General features: G+C 40.9%; 1 protein-coding gene across 1 annotated transcript in view; it reads left to right on the forward strand.

Moving 5' to 3' along the window:
* LOC102178769 (ribonuclease P protein subunit p20) overlaps nt 1-12,759 on the forward strand; it is a 35,133-nt gene extending 22,374 nt beyond the window's left edge. The window contains 3 exon segments of the mRNA XM_018065848.1: nt 12,346-12,430; nt 12,433-12,709; nt 12,711-12,759. Of these exon segments, the coding sequence (XP_017921337.1) occupies nt 12,346-12,430; nt 12,433-12,709; nt 12,711-12,759 (411 nt within the window).

An 18,342-nucleotide genomic window follows, 5' to 3' on the forward strand; every position in this document is an offset into this window, starting at 1 on the left:
ATTGTATTTATGTTTTGATCTTATTCCATGTAGGGGACATTGTCCATGTCATTAACTGATTTATATGAAGTACATATATGGGGCTTGACTCCTACAGATATACTCCTAAATGAACTGGAGACAAAAGTATTTGAATCAAGGAGATCATTTAGGAGGGATGATACAAGAAATCATGAGATTTGAATCATAAAGAGGCAATGGGAAGAGAAAGAAAGTAATATATTTAAAACACTTTCTGTCAGTCAAATGAACAAGTCTTGTAAGTGGTGTGGTATATGGGTTAAACAGCTTCCTAAAGCAAAAAGAGAAAGAACTAAGGCCTTTGGAACAATATGTGAGCAGATAAGTAATATAACATTGGGCACAAGTTGGAGAGAATCATAGGATTTGTTCCAGATTCTGGAGGAAAATTCTTATCTAGGTTGTTGTTGTTCAGTCTCTAAGTCATGTCTGACTCTTTGCAGCTCACCAGGCTCCTTTGTCCACCACTATCTCCCAGACTTTGCTAAAATTCATATCCATTGAGTAGGTGATGCTATCTATCCATCTCTTCCTCTGCCAATTCCCTTTCAATCTTTCCCAGTGTAAGGGTCTTTTCCAATGAGTTGGCTCTTCTCATCAAGTGGCCAAAGTACTGGAACTTCAACTTCATAAACAGCCCTTCTAATGAATATTCAGGGTTGATTTCCTTTAGGACTGACTTATCTGATCTCCTTGCGGTCCAAGGAAGCCTCAAGAGTCTTCTCTAGCACCACAGTTTGAAAGCATCAATTCTTCGGCACTCAGCCTTCTTTATGGTCCAACTATCACATCCATACATAACTACTGAAAAAAATCATGTGTCTGTTAGTTGCTCAGTCATGTCCAACTCTTTGGGACCCTATGGACTGTAGTCTGCCAGCCTTCTCTTTCCATGGGGTTATCCAGGCAAGAATACTGGAGTAGGTTGCCATTCCCTTCTCCAGGGGATCTTCTGAGCCAGGAATCAAACTCAGGTCTCCGGCATTGCAGGCAGAATCTTTACAACTGGAGCCACCAGGGAACCCTGTGGGAAAAACCATAGCTTTGACTATATGGACCTTTGTCTACAAAGTAATGTCTCTGCTTTTTAATATGGTGTCTAGGTTGGTCATAACTTTCCTTCCAAGGAGCAAGCATCTTTTAATTTCATGGCTGCAGTACTATTCCCAGTTATTTTGGAGCCCAAGAAAAGAATATGTCACTGCTTATGCTTTTTCCCTTTCTATTTGCCATGAAGTGAGAGGACTAGATACCATGATCTTAGTTTTTGAATGCTGAGTTTTAAGTCAGTTTTTCTACTCTCCTCTTTTACCATCATTAATAGGCTCTTTAGTTCCTCTTCAGTTTTGGCCATTAAAGTGGCACATCTGAGTCTTTTGATATTTCTCCTTTGCAATCTTGATTCCAGCTTGTGATTCATCCAGCCTGGCATTTCACATGACATACTCTGCATATAAGGTAGATAAGCAGAGTGACAATATACAGCCTTGTTGTACTCTTTTCCCAATTTTGCATCAGTCAATTGTTCCATGTCAGGTTCTAACTTCTGGTTCTTGGCACAGATATAGATTTCTTAGGAGACAGGTAAGGTGGTCTGCTATTCCCATCTTTTTAAGAATTTTCCAGTTTGTTGGGATCAAAATAATCCTACTCTTTAGCATAGTCAATGAAGCCAAAGTAGATGTTTTCTGGGGGGACTCCCTTGCTTTCTTCATGATGCAGTGAATTTTGGCAATTTGATCTCTGGTTTTTCTTTCTCTTCCAAACCCAGTTTGTACTTCTGAGAGTTCTCAGTTCATGTACTACTGAAGTCTAGCTTGAAGGATTTTGAGCATGATCTTGCTAGCATGTGTAATGAGCACAATTGTACAGTAGTTTGAGTATTCTTTGACATTGCCCTTCTTTGAGATTGGAATGAAAACTGACATTTTCCAATCCTGTGGCCACTGCTGAGTTTTCGAAATTTGCTAACACAATGAGTGTCCCACTTAACAACATCATTTTAGGATTTTAAATAACTTAGCTGGAATTCCATCACCTCAACTAGTTTTGTTCATTGTAATGTTTCCTAAGGCCCATGTGACTTTGCACTCCAGGATATCCAGCTCTAGGTGAGTGATTATACAGTCATGGTTATCTGGGTCATTAAGACCTTTCTTGCATAGATCTGTGTATTCTTGCCACCTCTTCTTAATCTCTTCTGCTTCAGTTAGTTCCCTACTGTTTCTGTCCTTTATCATGCCCAAGCTTGTGTAAAATATTCCCTTGATATCTCCAGTTTCTTTGAAAAGGTCTCTAGTCTTCCCATTCTATTGTTTTCCTCTATTTCTGTGCATTGTTTATTTAAGAAGGCCTTCTTATTTCTCCTTACTATTCTCTGGAAGTCTGCATTCAGTTGAGTATATCTTTCCCTTTCTCCTTTGCCTTTCACTTGTCTTCTTTCCTCAGCTATTTGTAAAGCCTCATCGGATGACCACTTTGCCTTCTTGTATTTCTTCTTCTTTGGAATGGTTTTGGCCACTGGCTCCTCTATATTGTTATGAAACTCAGTTTATAGTTCTTTAGGCACTCTGTCTATCAGATCTAATCTTGAGTCTGTTCATCATCTCCACTGTATAGTTATGAGGGTTTTGATTTAGGTCATACCTGTATGGCCTAATGGTTTTCCATAGTTTATTCAACTTAAGCCTGAATTTTACAATAAGGAGCTAGTGATCTAAGCCACTGTCAGCTCCACATCTTGATGTTACTGACTGTATAAAGCTTCTCCATCTTTGGCTGCAAAGAACATAATCAGCCTGATTTTGATACATTGAACATCTGGAGATACCCATGTGTAGATTCATCTCTTAGGTTGTTGGAAAAGGATGTTTGCTATGACCAGTGTGTTGACTTGCTGTTCACTTTTGCCCTGCTTCATTTTGTACTCCAAGGACAAACTTGCCTGTTATTCCAGGTATCTTTTGACTTCCTACTTTCACATCCCAATCCTCTATGATGAAAAGGACATCTTTTTTGTTGTTACTTATATAAGGTGTCAGAGAAGGCAATGGCACCCCACTCCAGTACTTTTGCCTGGAAAATCCCATGGATGGAGGAGCCTGGTAGGCTGCTCCATAGGGTCTCTGAGGGTCCGACACAACTGAGCGAGTTCTCTTTCACTTTTCGCTTTCATGCATTGGAGAAGGAAATGGAAACCCACTCCAGTGTTCTTGCCTGGAGAATCCCAGGGACAGGGGTTGCCATCTATGGAGTCGCACAGAGTCAGACATGACTGAAGCGACTTAGCAGCATATAAGGTGTTGTAGGTCTACATAGAACTGATCAACTTCAGCTTCTTCTGCATCAGTGTTTTGGGCATAGACTTATCATAGATTACTGTGATATGGAATGGTTTACCTTGGAAATGATTAAGATCATACTATCATTTTTGAGGTTGCCCCCAAGTGTTGCATTTCAGACTCTTTTGTTGATTATGAGGGCTACTCCATTTCTACTAAGGGTTTCTTGCCTGCTGTAGTAGGTACAACAGTCATCTGAGTTAAATTCACCCAGGCCTATCCGTTTAAGTTCGCTGATTCCTAAGATGTCAATGTTCAGTCCTATCATGTTCTGCTTGACCACATCGAATTTACTTTGATTCATGAAACTATCATTTCAGGTTCCTATACAATACTGTTCTTTCATCATTGGACATTAATTTCACCACCAGATATATCCAAATTGAGTGTCGTTTTCACTTTGGCCCAGACACTTCATTCTTTTTGGTGCTATTATTAATAGTAATTGCCTTCTACTCAGGAGAAGGCACTGGCAACCCACTCCGGTACTCTTGCCTGGAAAATCCCATGGATGGAGGAGCCTGGTAGGCTATAGTCCATGAGGTCGTGAAGAGTCAGACCCGACTGAGTGACTTCACTTTCACTTTCATGCACTGGAGAAGGAAATGGCAACCCACTCCAGTGTTCTTGCCTGGAGAATCCCAGGGATGGCAGAGCCTGGTGGGCTGCCATCTATGAGGTCGCACAGAGTCAGACACGACTGAAGCAACTTAGCAGCAGCAGCAGCCCTCTCTCTTTCCCAGTAGCATATTGGACACCTTCCAACCTGGGAGGCTCATCTTCCAATGTCATATATTTTTGCCTTTTCATACTGTACATAGGCTCTCCAAACAAGAAGACTGGAGTTGGTTGCCATTTCCTCCTCCAGTGCACCATATTTTGTCAGTAATCTTTACTATGACCCGTTCTTCTTAGGTGATCTTGCATGTCATGGCTCATCGTTTCATTTAGTTATGCAACCTATTCATCACAGCAAGGCTCTGACTCATGAAAAGGTTGCAAAACGGTAAATATGACTACAAGTCTAGTAGGTTCTTGTCCTGCTCTTTTAACTTATATGCAGAATACCTCATGCGAAATGCTGGGCTGGATGAAGCACAAGCTGGAATCAAGATTGTTAGGACAAATATCAACAACCTCAGATATGCAGATGACACCACACCACCCTTATGGCAGAAAGTGAAGAGCAATTAAAGAGCCTCCTGATGAAGGTGAAAGAGGAAAGTTTAAAAGGTGGCTTAAAATTTAACATTAAAAAAACTAAGATCATGGCATCCAGTCCCATCACTTCATGGCCAATAGATAGGGAAGCAATGGAAACAGTGACAGATTTTATTCTCTTGGCCTCCAAAATCACTGCAGATGGTGACTGCAGTCATGAAATTAAAAGATGCTTGCTCCTTGGAAAAAGAACTATGGCAAACCTAGATGGCATGTTAAAAAGCAGAGATATTACTTTGCCAACAAAGGTCCATATAGTCAAAGCTGTGGTTTTTCCATTAGTCATGTATGAATGTGAGAGTTGGTCCAAAAAGAAGGCTAAGCACCAAAGAATTGATGTTTTTGAACTGTGGTTTTGGAGAAGACTCTTGAGAGTCCCTTGGCTGCAAAGAGATCAAACCAGTCAATCTAAAGGAAATCAATCCTGAATAATCATTGAAAAGACTGATGCTGAAGCTGAAGCTCCAATACTTTAGCCACCTGATGCAAAGAGCTGACTCATTAGAAAAGACCCTGATGCTGGGAAAGATTAAAGGCAGGAGGAGAAGGGGATGACAGAAGATGAGAGTGTTTGATGGCATCACTGACTTGATGGACATGAGTTTGAGCAAGCTCCAGGAGATGGTGAAGGACAGGGAAACGTGGCATGCTGCAGTCCATGAGGTCGCAAAAAGCTGGACATGACTGAACAACTGAACAACAATTGGTAGGTTCATCAACCATCTCCAAAATGGGGCTGAACAAGTTGACATCATTAGTCTGTGATAGAATCATGCTAACAGGGTCCTTAAAGCCACACACACCAAGAGAATGAGACCTGTCAGAACAGACCTAGATAAAGCAGGTTTTAGAATAATGCCTGCCCGAAACTGGATCCCTCCATTCATTGTTCCAAGCCTGTGAATATTTTTTGCCTTAAGGAAATACAGGTAATAGACTGCACCTGCATTTCCAGAGAGATTCCTGGAATCTTTCAGGACATGAGTTGGAGTAAACTCTGGGAGTTAGTTGGTGATGGACAGGGAGGCCTGGCGTGCTGCAGTCCTTGGGGTCGCAAAGAGTCAGACACGACTGAGTGACTGAACTGAACTGATTCTTAGATTCACTTATCTATTAATTCATTTAGTTGCAAAAAATGTTTCATGGAAAAGTTAGAATGTGTTGGACACTTCTTGACCCTGGAGAGCTTCCAGCCTACAACACAGAAGACAAGCAATTAGAATTTATTGAGAGATATGTCAATATAAATGTGTCCCAACAATTGCTGCAGAAGCACAGAAAGGAGGAGGGCTCAATTCTGGCACCCTATGGAAGAAATCACAATGATCAGGATTCTTGGCATCTCTCTACTTCTGCAGGTCACAGTATCCTAATGAGGTACCAATGTTGGTGTTAGCAGAACTGTCTCCTAATCACAGCAATCAGTAGAAAACATGCATATTGCACATTTCTGAAGATGTGCAGTGTCCCTAAACACAAGGAAGAATTGTGTTGAATAAAGCTGTGTTTAAAGCAGCACTCCTCAAATTCCTTTTACCAGAAAATACTTATTTCATGGAATGTCAACAATGGCATTATTAGTCTATAAAACATCACTCTGAGCATTTCATTTATGAATAATAATACTGTTTTATGGATTGAGAAGACATATTGAGTATTTCAGTCATAGCTGAGGATAAAATGCAAAAAAAAATAGCCTCACAAAATTAGCATACTAGTCAATAATTAAGTCTATATTTGATTTAAGTAGAATATTTACACATAAATCCCACATGTATCCTTATAGAGGAAAAGAATTCCATTCTGCCACAGAGAATTTTTCAGATTTATTTCTCATAATACATTTCATTATGCAAAATATTTTTTTCAAATGAGTTGATTTATTTTTACCAATACTATGGCCCATAAAAAATTAAAAATTAAAAGACTCTTGTTACTTGGGAAAAAAGCCATGACAAACCTAAACAATATATTAAAAGGCAGAGAAATCACTTTGCCAACAAAGGTCCATATAATCAAAGCTATGTTTTTTCCAGTAGTCATGTACGGATGTGAGAGTTGGACCATAAAGAAGGCTGAGCACCAAAGAATTGATGCTTTTGAACTCTGGTGCTGGAAGAGTCTTGAGAGTCCCTTGGGACACAAGGAGAGCAAACCAGTCAATCCTGAAGAAAATCACCCTGAATATTCATTAGAAAGACTGATGCTGAAGCTGTAGCTCCAGTTCTTTGGCCACCTGATTTGAAGATACGACTCATTGGAAAAGACCCTGATGCTGGGAAGGATTGAAGGCAGGAAGAGAAGGTGGTGACAGAGGAAAAGATGGTGGGATGGCATCACTGACACAATGGACATGAATTTGAGCAAACTCCAGGTTATAGTGAAGGACAGGGAAGGCTGGAATGCTGCAGTCTATAGGGTCATGAAGAGTTGGACATGACTTAGTGACTGAACAACAACAACAATGATTTTTAAAAGCTTTACAACCATAGTCAATCTTTGTATTACTGCATTTGTAAAGAAAATATCCTTTTGGATGAATAAAAAGTCCAATTTATATGCTTACAAATTAATAGTTGTTACATTCACTGTCAGCCATTGATGGGCATTAACTACAACACAATTCTCACAAGCAGGTAGTTGTTGATTATAGACATAATCTGGATTATGTTAATCAAGGAATGGTTTTATTAGTAGAATGTGTTTCTACAAAATAAATAACATAAAAATAAACTCTTTTTGAGATTTCTTTATTTGGTGGTCACTTTTTATGTTTTAATATCTCCAAGTACGAAAACAAAACAAGTCCCTATTCTTACATGAGTTCATCTACTGATAAAAAAGTATTTGGCCTTTATACTCTTTAAGATCAACATAATTCAAATGGGTTACACATCGTTCAATATGTTTCCTCACATAATTCTTAGCCTCTATCTATGTAAAATCTTTAGAGTGGCCTCAAATATCATTTCAGTTTTGGGAGATCTGATCTTATAGCCCACTTAGGGAATTCCAAGTTATCATATGCTTCTTTCTGTAGAAACTCAAAGTTAATAGGATTCATGTCCAGAACTAATGGATCTGAAAAAGAGGTTCTATAATCCCCTTAAAATACTAAAGTAACATCATGGCAAATGTTCAACTTTTCCTTGTTGATGAGCTTCTTCATAATTCTTTTTAAGTAAACAAAGCATTTTTATTATAGCCATTCATTTAGCCAAAACCAATTTTACAGAGAAAACTTAGCCTCTAGTGACAATTAAGGCTTTCAGGAAGGTGCATCAGGAATGAATGAGATTATTTCTAATATATAGAAATTGAGTCCATTACTGTGGACTCAAGATAGAGTGAAATGTGAGAGTGGGACTGGAACACACAAAGAGCTCAAAGTCATAACATGCCTACACACATGGCTGTATGTTATTCTATATGTGGTATCTTTTTGTTTTTTTGTTTTTTGGTGGGTTTTTTTTTGGTCATATCCAGCATGAATTTGGAGAAGGCAATGGCAACCCACTCTAGTGTTCTTGTCTGGAGAATCCCAGCGACGGCGGAGGCTGGTGGGCTGCCACCTATGGGGTCGCACAGAGTCGGACACAACTGGAGAGACTTAGCAGCAACAGAAGCAGCAGCATGAATTAGGTGTCAACATTTAAGACTACTTGATAAGTATTCATAAAACACAACTGTGCTTTATGGCATTTCACAATGTGAAAGCACCCACAGTGTTCTAATGGCATTTAAGATGATCCTTGTTAAATAACTTTCTTTTTATAAATAAGTGTTATTCCTTGTTTTCAATTTCTTAACTTAATCTGCTGCTGCTGCTAAGTCGCTGCAGTCTATATGACTGTGCAACCCCATAGACGGCAGCCTATCAGGCTCCTCCATCTGGTGATGTCCATGTGTAGAGTCTTCTCTTGTGTTGTTGGAAGAGGGTGTTTGCTATGACCAGTGCATTTTCTTGGCAAAATTCTATTAGCCTTTGCCCTGCTTCATTCCGTATACCAAGGCCAAATTTGCCTGTTACTCCAGGTGTTTCCTGACTTCCTACTTTAGCATTCCAGTCCCCTATAATGAAAAGGACATCTCTTTTGGGTGTTAGTTCTAAAAGGTCTTATAGGTCTTCATAGCACCGTTCAACTTCAGCTTCTTCAGCATTACTGATTGGGGCATAAACTTGGATTACCATGATATTGAATGGCTTGCCTTGGAAACGAACAGAGATCATTCTGTCGTTTTTGAGACTGCATCCAAGTACTGCATTTAGGACTCTTGTTGACCATAATGGCTACTCCATTTCTTCTAAGGGATTCCTGCCTGCAGTAGTAGATATAATGGTCATCTGAGTTAAATTCACCCATTCCAGTCCCTTTTAGTTCGGTGATCCCTAGAATGTTGACCTCTAGAAAGAATCACTCTTGCCATCTCCTGTTTGACCACTTCCAATTTGCCTTGATTCATAGACCTGGCATTCCAGGTTCCCATCAATAGCAAGAGTTCCAAAGAATAGCAAGAAGAGATAAGAAAGCCTTCCTCAGCAATCAATGCAAAGAAATAGAGGAAAATAACAGAATGGGAAAGACTAGAGATCTCTTCAAGAAAATTAGAGATACCAAGGGAACATTTCATGAAAAGATGGGCTCGATAAAGGACAGGAATGGTATGGACCTAAAAGAAGCAGAAGATATTAAGATATTAAGAAGAGGTGGCAAGAATACACAGAAGAACTGTACAAAAAAGATCTTCATGACCAAGATAATCATGATGGTCTGATCACTCACCTAGAGCCAGACATCCTGGAATGTGAAGTGAAGTGGGCCTTAGAAAGAATCACTATGAACAAAGCTAGTGGAGGTGATGGAATTCCAGTTGAGTTATTTCAAATCCTGAAAGATGATGCTGTGAAAGTGCTGCACTCAATATGCCAGCAAATTTGGAAACCCCAGCAGTGGCCACAGGACTGGAAAAGGTCAGTTTTCATTCCAATCCCAAAGAAAGGCAATGCCAAAGAATGCTCAAACTACTGCACAATTGCACTCATCTCACACGCTAGTAAAGTAATGCTCAAAATTCTCCAAGCCAGGCTTCAGCAATACGTGAACCATGAACTTCCTGATGTTCAAGCTGGTTTTTGAAAAGGCAAGGGAACCAGAGATCAAATTGCCAACATCCACTGGATCATGGAAAAAGCAAGAGAGTTCCAGAAAAACATCTATTTCTGCTTTATTAACTATGCCAAAGCCTTTGACTGTGTGGATCACAATAAACTGTGGAAGATTCTGAAAGAAATGGGAATATCAGACCACCTGACCTGCCTCTTGAGAAACCTATATGCAGGTCAGGAAGCAACAGTTAGAACTGGACATGAAACAACAGACTGGTTCCAAATAGGAAATGGAGTACGTCAAGGCTGTATATTGTCACCCTGCTTATTTAACTTCTATGCACAGTACATCATGAGAAAAGCTGGACTGGAAGAACCACAAGCTGGAATCAAGATTGCCATGAGAATTCTCAATAACCTCAGATATGCAGATGACACCTCCCTTATGGCAGAAAGTGAAGAGGAACTAAAAAGCCTCTTGATGAAAGTAAAAATGGAGAGTGAAAAAGTTGGCTTAAAGCTCAGCATTCAGAAAATGAAGATCATGGCATCTGGTCCCATCACTTCATGGGAAGTAGATGGGGAAACAGTGAAAACAGTGTCAGACTTGATTTTTTTGGACTCCAAAATCACTGCAGGTGGTGATTGCAGCCATGAAATTAAATGGCACTTACTCTTTGGAAGAAAAGTTATGACCAACCTAGATAGTATATTCAAAAGCAGAGACATTACTTTGCCGACTAAGATACATCTAGTCAAGGCTAGGTTTTTTCCATTGGTCATGTATGGATGTGAGAGTTGGACTGTGAAGAAATCTGAGCACCGAAGAATTGATTCTTTTGAACTGTGGTGTTGGAGAAGACTCTTGAGAGTCCCTTGGACTGCAAAGAGATCCAACCAGTCCATTCTGAAGGAGATCAGTTCTGGGATTTCTTTGGAAGGAATGGTGCTAAGGCTGAAACTCCAGTACTTTGGCCACCTCATGCGAAGAGTTGACTCATTGGAAAAGATTGATGCTGGGAGGGATTGGGGGCAGGAGCAAAATGGGACGACAGAGGAATAGATGGCTGGATGGCATCACTGACTTGATGGACGGGAGTCTGAGTGAACTCCGGGAGTTGTTGATGGACAGGGAGGCCTGGCATGCTGTGATTCATGGAGTCTCAAAAAGTCGAACACGACTGAGTGACTGAACTGAACTGAACTGAGGCCTCCCTGTTCATCACCAACTCCCAGAGTTCACCCAAACTCATGTGCATCGAGTTGGTGATGCCATCCAGCCATCTCAATGTAGTATCCTGATTGGAATCCTGAAACAGGAAAGAATATTATGAAAAAACTGTGGAAATGTGAATAAAATATGGTCTTTATTTCAGTATTCTGTAACAAATGGACCATATTAATGTAATATGTTTCTAAGGGATACTAGATTTAGGGAATATAGGAACTTATGAAATATCTTCACAGTTTTTCTATAAATCTAATACTGTTCTAAATTGAAAGTTTATCTTTTTTAATGGTAAATTTAAAAAGTGAAGTTCTGCTTCCAATGGTTATTGAGCAGCTTGCAGCACACCAAATCTTTCCCTGAGTTAAAACGAAAAAATGGATAGGGTAATATTAAAATCTGTTTTGAGACAGGTGTTGAAAGAACCATAACTTCAGGGGACAAAATCCTGGAGAAGTGGACATCACACAGAGAGGTGAACCCACATTCTATTATTGTTTTATATTTTGGAATATTTTCTGAGCATCTAGAAATAGAATATGAATCAAACAATATAGGTAGAGCCTGGAGAAGGGGATGGGAAGTGCTATGAACTACTAGCACCGTGTGTTGGAGTATCAATAAGATTCAGTAATTAGAGGCCCTATGGTCAGACAGTTAGACTGAGGAATCCCTTTACATAGAAAATTAAGATGAAAGAAACTTTGGATGGCGATGTGATAAAGCAGTGGCACCACAGCAAGCCCTTCTGGATGAAATTAAAGAAGAACCTGACAATGTTCAAGTGATTCAGTGGTAAAACACTCCACCTGCCAGAGCAGGAGACCACAGAGATGTGGCTTCAGTCCCTGAGTCGGGAAGATCCCCTGGAGGAGAAAATAGCAACACACGCCAGTATTCTTGCCTGGAAAATTCCACGGACAGAGGAGACTGCTGGGCTACAGCCTATAGGGTTGCGAAGAGTTGGACATGACTGAGTGACTGAGCACACACACATACTTTGAATTGAATGAGCTTAGATTCATCCATTCAACAACTATTTATTCAATGTTAAGATTATAAGAATAATAATGAGCTAGCATTTTGTTTATAAGTCATGTTTAAATTTTGGCTAACTGTAAGGCATCATGCTATGGAATTTATTTGTATTAAATCATTTTCCCCATAAATTTAGTCCAGTGGGTTAGGTAATACTATCTTTTTAGATAAGGAAATTGAACCTGAGAAAAATAACTTGTTCTTAAAAGCTAGGATTGCTAGCATTCTGTCATTCCTGCGGTAGACCCTGTTCCTTGTCTTCATTTCTTACAGACTGGGTGTTGTGGGCAGTGTCTTGTATTATAGTTGGTTGCTTGAGTGGCCTGGCAGGGGAGGGGGCCAGGAGCACGTGGAGGGCCCTGTGGACTGGAGAGAGGCACACAGCATAGCCAAAAACTGAATCAGTTGGTGTGGTCGAGGCTGAGCCCGACCCAGTGGAATACACCCTGCAGAAGTGGCTTCCCCATGGCAGACCTGGAGGCCCAGAGACATTTATATCTACAAGAAGACCGGCTTTGTGGTCCAGCTGGCCTGCTGCCAGAAACTGCTGGGTCGAGGGGCAAAGGATCAGAATGCCTGCACTGAGATCTACATCCACCACTTGGGCCTACCTATCAACTGTGCCATCCACATTGCCCTACAGCTGCAGGCTGGCAGCTTCAAGTCTTTGTACATGGTAGCCAGTACCTCCACCATGGAGCTTGTGGGTGAGTGGGAACCAGGGAGAGATACAGCAGAGCCACTGACCCAGATCCACAAACTCAGTAATCCACATCCGTGTCTTCAGGGTCACACTCAAGTAATTGAAATGAGGCTGGCCCTCCTTAACCACCCACCCACCAAAAACTAGGTTCATATGTGGCTCTTCTTGTACTGATTACTGCCACGGACATTCTACCAGAAAAAGCCTGTCCCCTCACAGCCCAGAGAACTCTGAAATAGTGTCTTTTGTTGGGTCCAACCAGTGGGTCTTCCTGAATCTCTGGGGTCTGTAACCATTGTCCTATACAACAAAAACTTTCAAGTTGTGTTGATGCCTGGCCACCTCACTGCAAAAAAAAAAAAAAAAAAAAAAAAAGAACCAGGAACACACTTGTTTCTGTCTGCTGTCAGAACCCATAGTCTCTATTGTGGTATGTTAACTGTGCTGGGTGTTGAATGTACAGAGGTAGAAAAACAGATAGAATCCCTGCCTATAGTGGACATGGTCCTTTTGGTCTAGTGCGGGAGGAGGAGGGATGTTAGACATTAAACAGAATATCACCCCAAAAAATATGAAGTGATGTACTATGACAAGTGCTGTGAGTGAATGGGAGTGGGAGAGCCTACATCAGGGAAACTAAATTGCAGTTGGGAACCAGGGTTTTAATTCACTATTGTAATTATAATGTATTTGTACACTTATGAGGGAGAGAGCATGGGTTTGAAACAGACTTAGGTTTGATTCCCATCTGTGCACTTGGTATTTTTGCGACCTTGCACAAGTTGATGAATGTCTCTAAACTTCACTTTTCTCGTCCATTGGCAGCAGCTGGTGCCAAGGAAAGTGGTAAATTAATGCGGTGGTTTCTAATCTTTGACATTTAATATTCCATAGAAATAGCAAAGTAACTTTGGGAAGTGATACATCAGTTATTTTGCTAATTACAGGGAGATTAAACATATAATTACAATTTATTTTCACCATTCTTTCAAAAAAGTAAGACTGTTTTTTAAAAAGAAATTATTGAAATATGTAAGGCTGACAAAATGTGGTCCACTGGAGAAGGGAAAGGCAAGCCACTTCAGCATTCTTGCCTTGAAAACCACATGAATAGTATGAAAAAGCAAAAAGATATGACACTGACAGATGAACTCCCCAGGTCGGTAAGTGCCAAAAATGCTACCAGAGAACAGTGGAGAAATGATTGCAGAAAGAATGAAGAGATGGGACCAAAGCAAAAACAATGCCCAGTTTAGGATGTGACAGGATGGAAGTAAAGTCCGATACGGTAAAGACAATACTGCATAGGAACCTGGAATGTTAAGTCTGTGAATCAAAGTGTATTCAGTTCAGTTCAGTTCAGTTCAGTCGCTCAGTCGTGTCTGACTCTTTGCGACCCCATGAATCACAGCATGCCAGGCCTCCCTGTCCATCACCAACTCCCGGAGTCCACTCAGACTCACATCCATAGAGTCAGTGATGCCATCCAGCCATCTATTCCTCTGTCATCCCCTTTTCCTCCTGCCCACAATCCTTCCCAGCATCAGAGTCTTTTCCAGTGACTCAACTCTTCACATGAGGTGGCCAAAGTACTGGAGTTTCAGCTTTAGCATCATTCCTTCCAAAGAACACCCAGGGCTGATCTCCTTTTGAATGGACTGGTTGGATCTCCTTGCAGTCCAAGGGACTCTCAGGAGTCTTCTCCAACACCACAGTTCAAAAGAATCAATTCTTTGGCATTCAGCTTTCTTCACAGTCCAACACGCGCATCCATACATGACCACTGGAAAAACCATCACCTTGACTAGACGGACCTTTGTTGGCAAAGTAATGTCTCAAAGAGGTCAAACAGGAAATGGCAAGAGTGAATATCAACATTTTAGTGATCACTGAACTAAAGAGGACTGGGATGCGTGAATTTAATTCAGATGACCATTATATCTACTACTGTCAGCAAGAATTCCTTAGAAGAAATGGAGTAGCCATCATAGTCAACAAAAGAGGCTGAAATGCAGTACTTGGGAGCAAATGATCTCTGTTCATTTCTTAGGCAAACCATTCAGTAACACAGTAATCCAAGTCTATGGCCCAATCAGTAAAGGTGAAGAAGCTGAAGTTGAATGGTTCTGACTTTAAGTGAAGAAAGTAGGGAAAACTGCTAGACCATTCAGGTATGACCTAAATCAAATCCCTTATGATTATACAGTGGAAGTGAGAAATAGATTTAAGGGTCTAGATCTGATAGATAGAGTGCCTGATGAACTATGGAATGAGGTTCGTGACATTGTACAGGAGACAGGGATCAAGACCATCCCCATGGAAAAGAAATGCAAAAAAGCAAAATGGCTGTCTGGGGAGGCCTTACAAATAGCTGTGAAAAGAAGAGAAGCGAAAAGCAAAGGAGAAAAGGAGAGATATAAGCATCTGAATGCAGAATTCCAAAGAGTAGCAAGAAGAGAAAAGAAAGCCTTCTTCAACGATCAATGCAAAAAACTAGAGGAAAAGAACAGAATGGGAAAGACTAGAGATCTCTTCGAGAAAATTAGAGATAACAAGGGAACATTTCATGCAAAGATAGGCTCGATAAAGGACAGGAATGGTATGGACCTAAGAGAAGCAGAAGATATTAAGAAGAGGCGGCAAGAATACACAGAAGAACTGTATAAAAAATATCTTCACGACCAAGATAATCACAATGGTGTGATCACTCATCTAGAGCCAGACATCATGGAATGTGAAGTCCAGTGGGCCTTAGAAAGCATCACTACGAAAAAAGCTAGAGGAGGTGATGGCATTCCAGTTGAACTATTTCAAATCCTGAAAGATGATGCTGTGAAAGTGCTGCACTCAATATGCCAGCAAATTTGGAGAACTCAACAGTGGCCACAGGACTGGAAAAGGTCAGTTTGCATTCCAATCCCAAAGAAAGGCAATGCCAAAGAATGCTCAAGCTACTGCACAGTTGCACTCATCTCACACACTAGTAAAGTAATGCTCAAAATTCTCCAAGCCAGGCTTCGGCAATACGTGAACCATGAACTTCTTGATGTTCAAGCTGGTTTTAGAAAAGGCAAGGGAACCAGAGATCAACATCTGCTGGATCATGGAAAAAGCAAGAGAGTTCCACAAAAACATCTCTTTCTGCTTTATTGACTATGCCAAAGCCTTTGACTGTGTGGATCACAATAAACTGGAAAATTCTGAAAGAGATGGGAATACCAGACCACCTGACCTGCCTCTTGAGAAATCTGTATGCAGGTCAGGAAGCAACAGTTAGAACTAGACATGGAACAACAGACTGGTTCCAAATAGGAAAAGGAGTCCGTCAAGGCTGTATATTGTCACCCTGCTTATTTAACTTCTATGCAGAGTACATCATGAGAAACGCTGGCATGGAAGAAACACAAGCTGGAATCAAGATTGCCCGGAGAAATCTCAGTAACCTCAGATATGCAGATGACACCACCCTTATGGCAGAAAGTGAAGAGGAACTAAAAAGCCCCTTGATGAAAGTGAAAGAGGAGAGTGAAAAAGTTGGCTTAAAGCTCAACATTAAGAAAAAGAAGAACATGGCATCCGGTCCCATCACTTCATGGGAAGTAGATGGGGAAACAGTGGAAACAGTGTCAGACTTTATTTCTGGGGGCTCCAAAATCACTGCAGATGGTGACTGCAGCCATGAAGTTAAAAGACGCTTACTCCTTGGAAGAAAAGTTATGACCAACCTATATAGTATATTCAAAAGCAGAGACATTACTTTGCCAACTAAGATCCGTCTAGTCAAGGCTATAGTTTTTCCAGTAGTCATGTATGGATGTGAGAGTTGGACTGTGAAGAAGGCTGAGCACCAAAGAATTGATGCATTTGAGCTGTGGTGTTGGAGAAGACTCTTGAGAGTCCCTTGGACTGCAAGGAGCTCCAACCAATCCATTCCAAAGAAGATCAGTTCTGGGATTTCTTTGGAAGAAATGATGCTAAAGCTGAAACTCCAGTACTTTGGCCACCTCATGGGAAGAGTTGACTCATTGGAAAAGACTTTTATGCTGGGAGGGATTGGGAGCAGGAGGAGAATGGGATGACAGAGGATGAGATAGCTGGATGGCAATACTGACTCGATGGACATGAGTCTGAGTGAACTCCAGGAGTTGGTGATGGACAGGGAGGCCGGGCGTTCTGTGACTCATGGGGTTGCCATGAGTTGGACACGACTGAGTGACTAAACTGACCTATGAATACCTACCATATCTTCTACAACTAACACCCAAAAAAGATGACCTTTTCATTATAGGAGACTGGAATGCAAATGTAGGAAGTCAAGAGATACCTGGAGTAACAGGCAAATTTGTTCTTGGAGTACAAAATGAAGCAAGGCAAAGGCTAACAGAGTTTTGCCAAGAGAATGCACTGGTCATAGTAAACACTCACTTCCAACAACACAAGAGAAGACTCTACACATAGACATCACCAGATGGTCAATATCAAAATCAGATTGATTATATCATTTGCAGCCAAAGATGAAGAAGCACTATATAGTCAGCAAAAACAAGACCAGGAGCTAACTATGGCTCAGATCATGAACTCTTTATTGCCAAATTCAGACTTAAATTGAAGAAAGTAGGGAAAACCACTAGACCATTCAGTTCATTTCAGTTCAGTCGCTCAGTCGTGTCCGACTCTTTGTAACCCCATGAATCGCAGCCCGCTAGGCCTTCCTGTCCCTCACCATCTCCCGGAGTTCACTCAGACTCACGTCCATCGAGTCCGTGGTGTCATCCAGCCATCTATTCCTCTGTCATCCCCTTTTCCTCCTGCCCACAATCCCTCCCAGCATCACAGTCTTTTCCAATGAGTCAACTCTTCACATGAGATGGCCAAAGTACTGGAGCTTCAGCTTTAGCATCATTGCTTCCAAAGAAATCCCAGGGTTGATCTCCTTCAGAATGGACCATTCAGGTACGAACTAAATCAAATCCCTTATGATTATCCAGTGAAAGTGACAAATAAATTGAAGGAACTAGATATGATAGACAGAGTGCCTGAAGAACTATGGACAGAGGTGAGTGACAGTATACAGGAGGCAGTGATCAAGATCATCCCATTTCTTTTTCAAGAAAAAGAAATGCAAAAGGGCAAAATGGTTGTCTGAGGAGGACTTACAAATAGCCAAGAAAAGGAGAGAAGTGAAAGGCAAAGAAGAAAAGGAAAAATATACCCATCTGAATGCAGAGTTTCAAAGAATATCAAGGAGAGATAAGGAAGCCTTCCTTAGCGATGAATGCAAAGAAATAGGAAAACAATAGAGTGGGAAAATTAGAGATATCATAAAGAAAATTAGAGATACCAAGGGAACATTTCATGCAAAGATGGGCAAAATAAAGGACAGAAATGATATGGACCTACAGAAGCAGAAGATATTAAGAAGAGGTGGCACGAATACACAGAAGAACTATACAAAAAAGATCTTCATGACCCAGATAACCACAATGGTGTGATCACCAACCTAGAGCCAGACATCCTGGAATGCGAAGTCAAGTGGGCCTTAGGAAGCATCACTATGAAAAAAAAATTAGTGGAGGTGATGGAATTCCAGTTGAGCTATTTCAAATTCTAAAATATGTTGCTGTGAAAGTGCTGCACTCACTATGCCAGCAAATTCAGAAAACTCAGCAGTGGCCACAGGACT

This window comes from Capra hircus, chromosome 21 (genome assembly GCF_001704415.2).
Source record: "Capra hircus breed San Clemente chromosome 21, ASM170441v1, whole genome shotgun sequence".
NCBI classification, from domain to species: Eukaryota; Metazoa; Chordata; class Mammalia; order Artiodactyla; family Bovidae; genus Capra; species Capra hircus.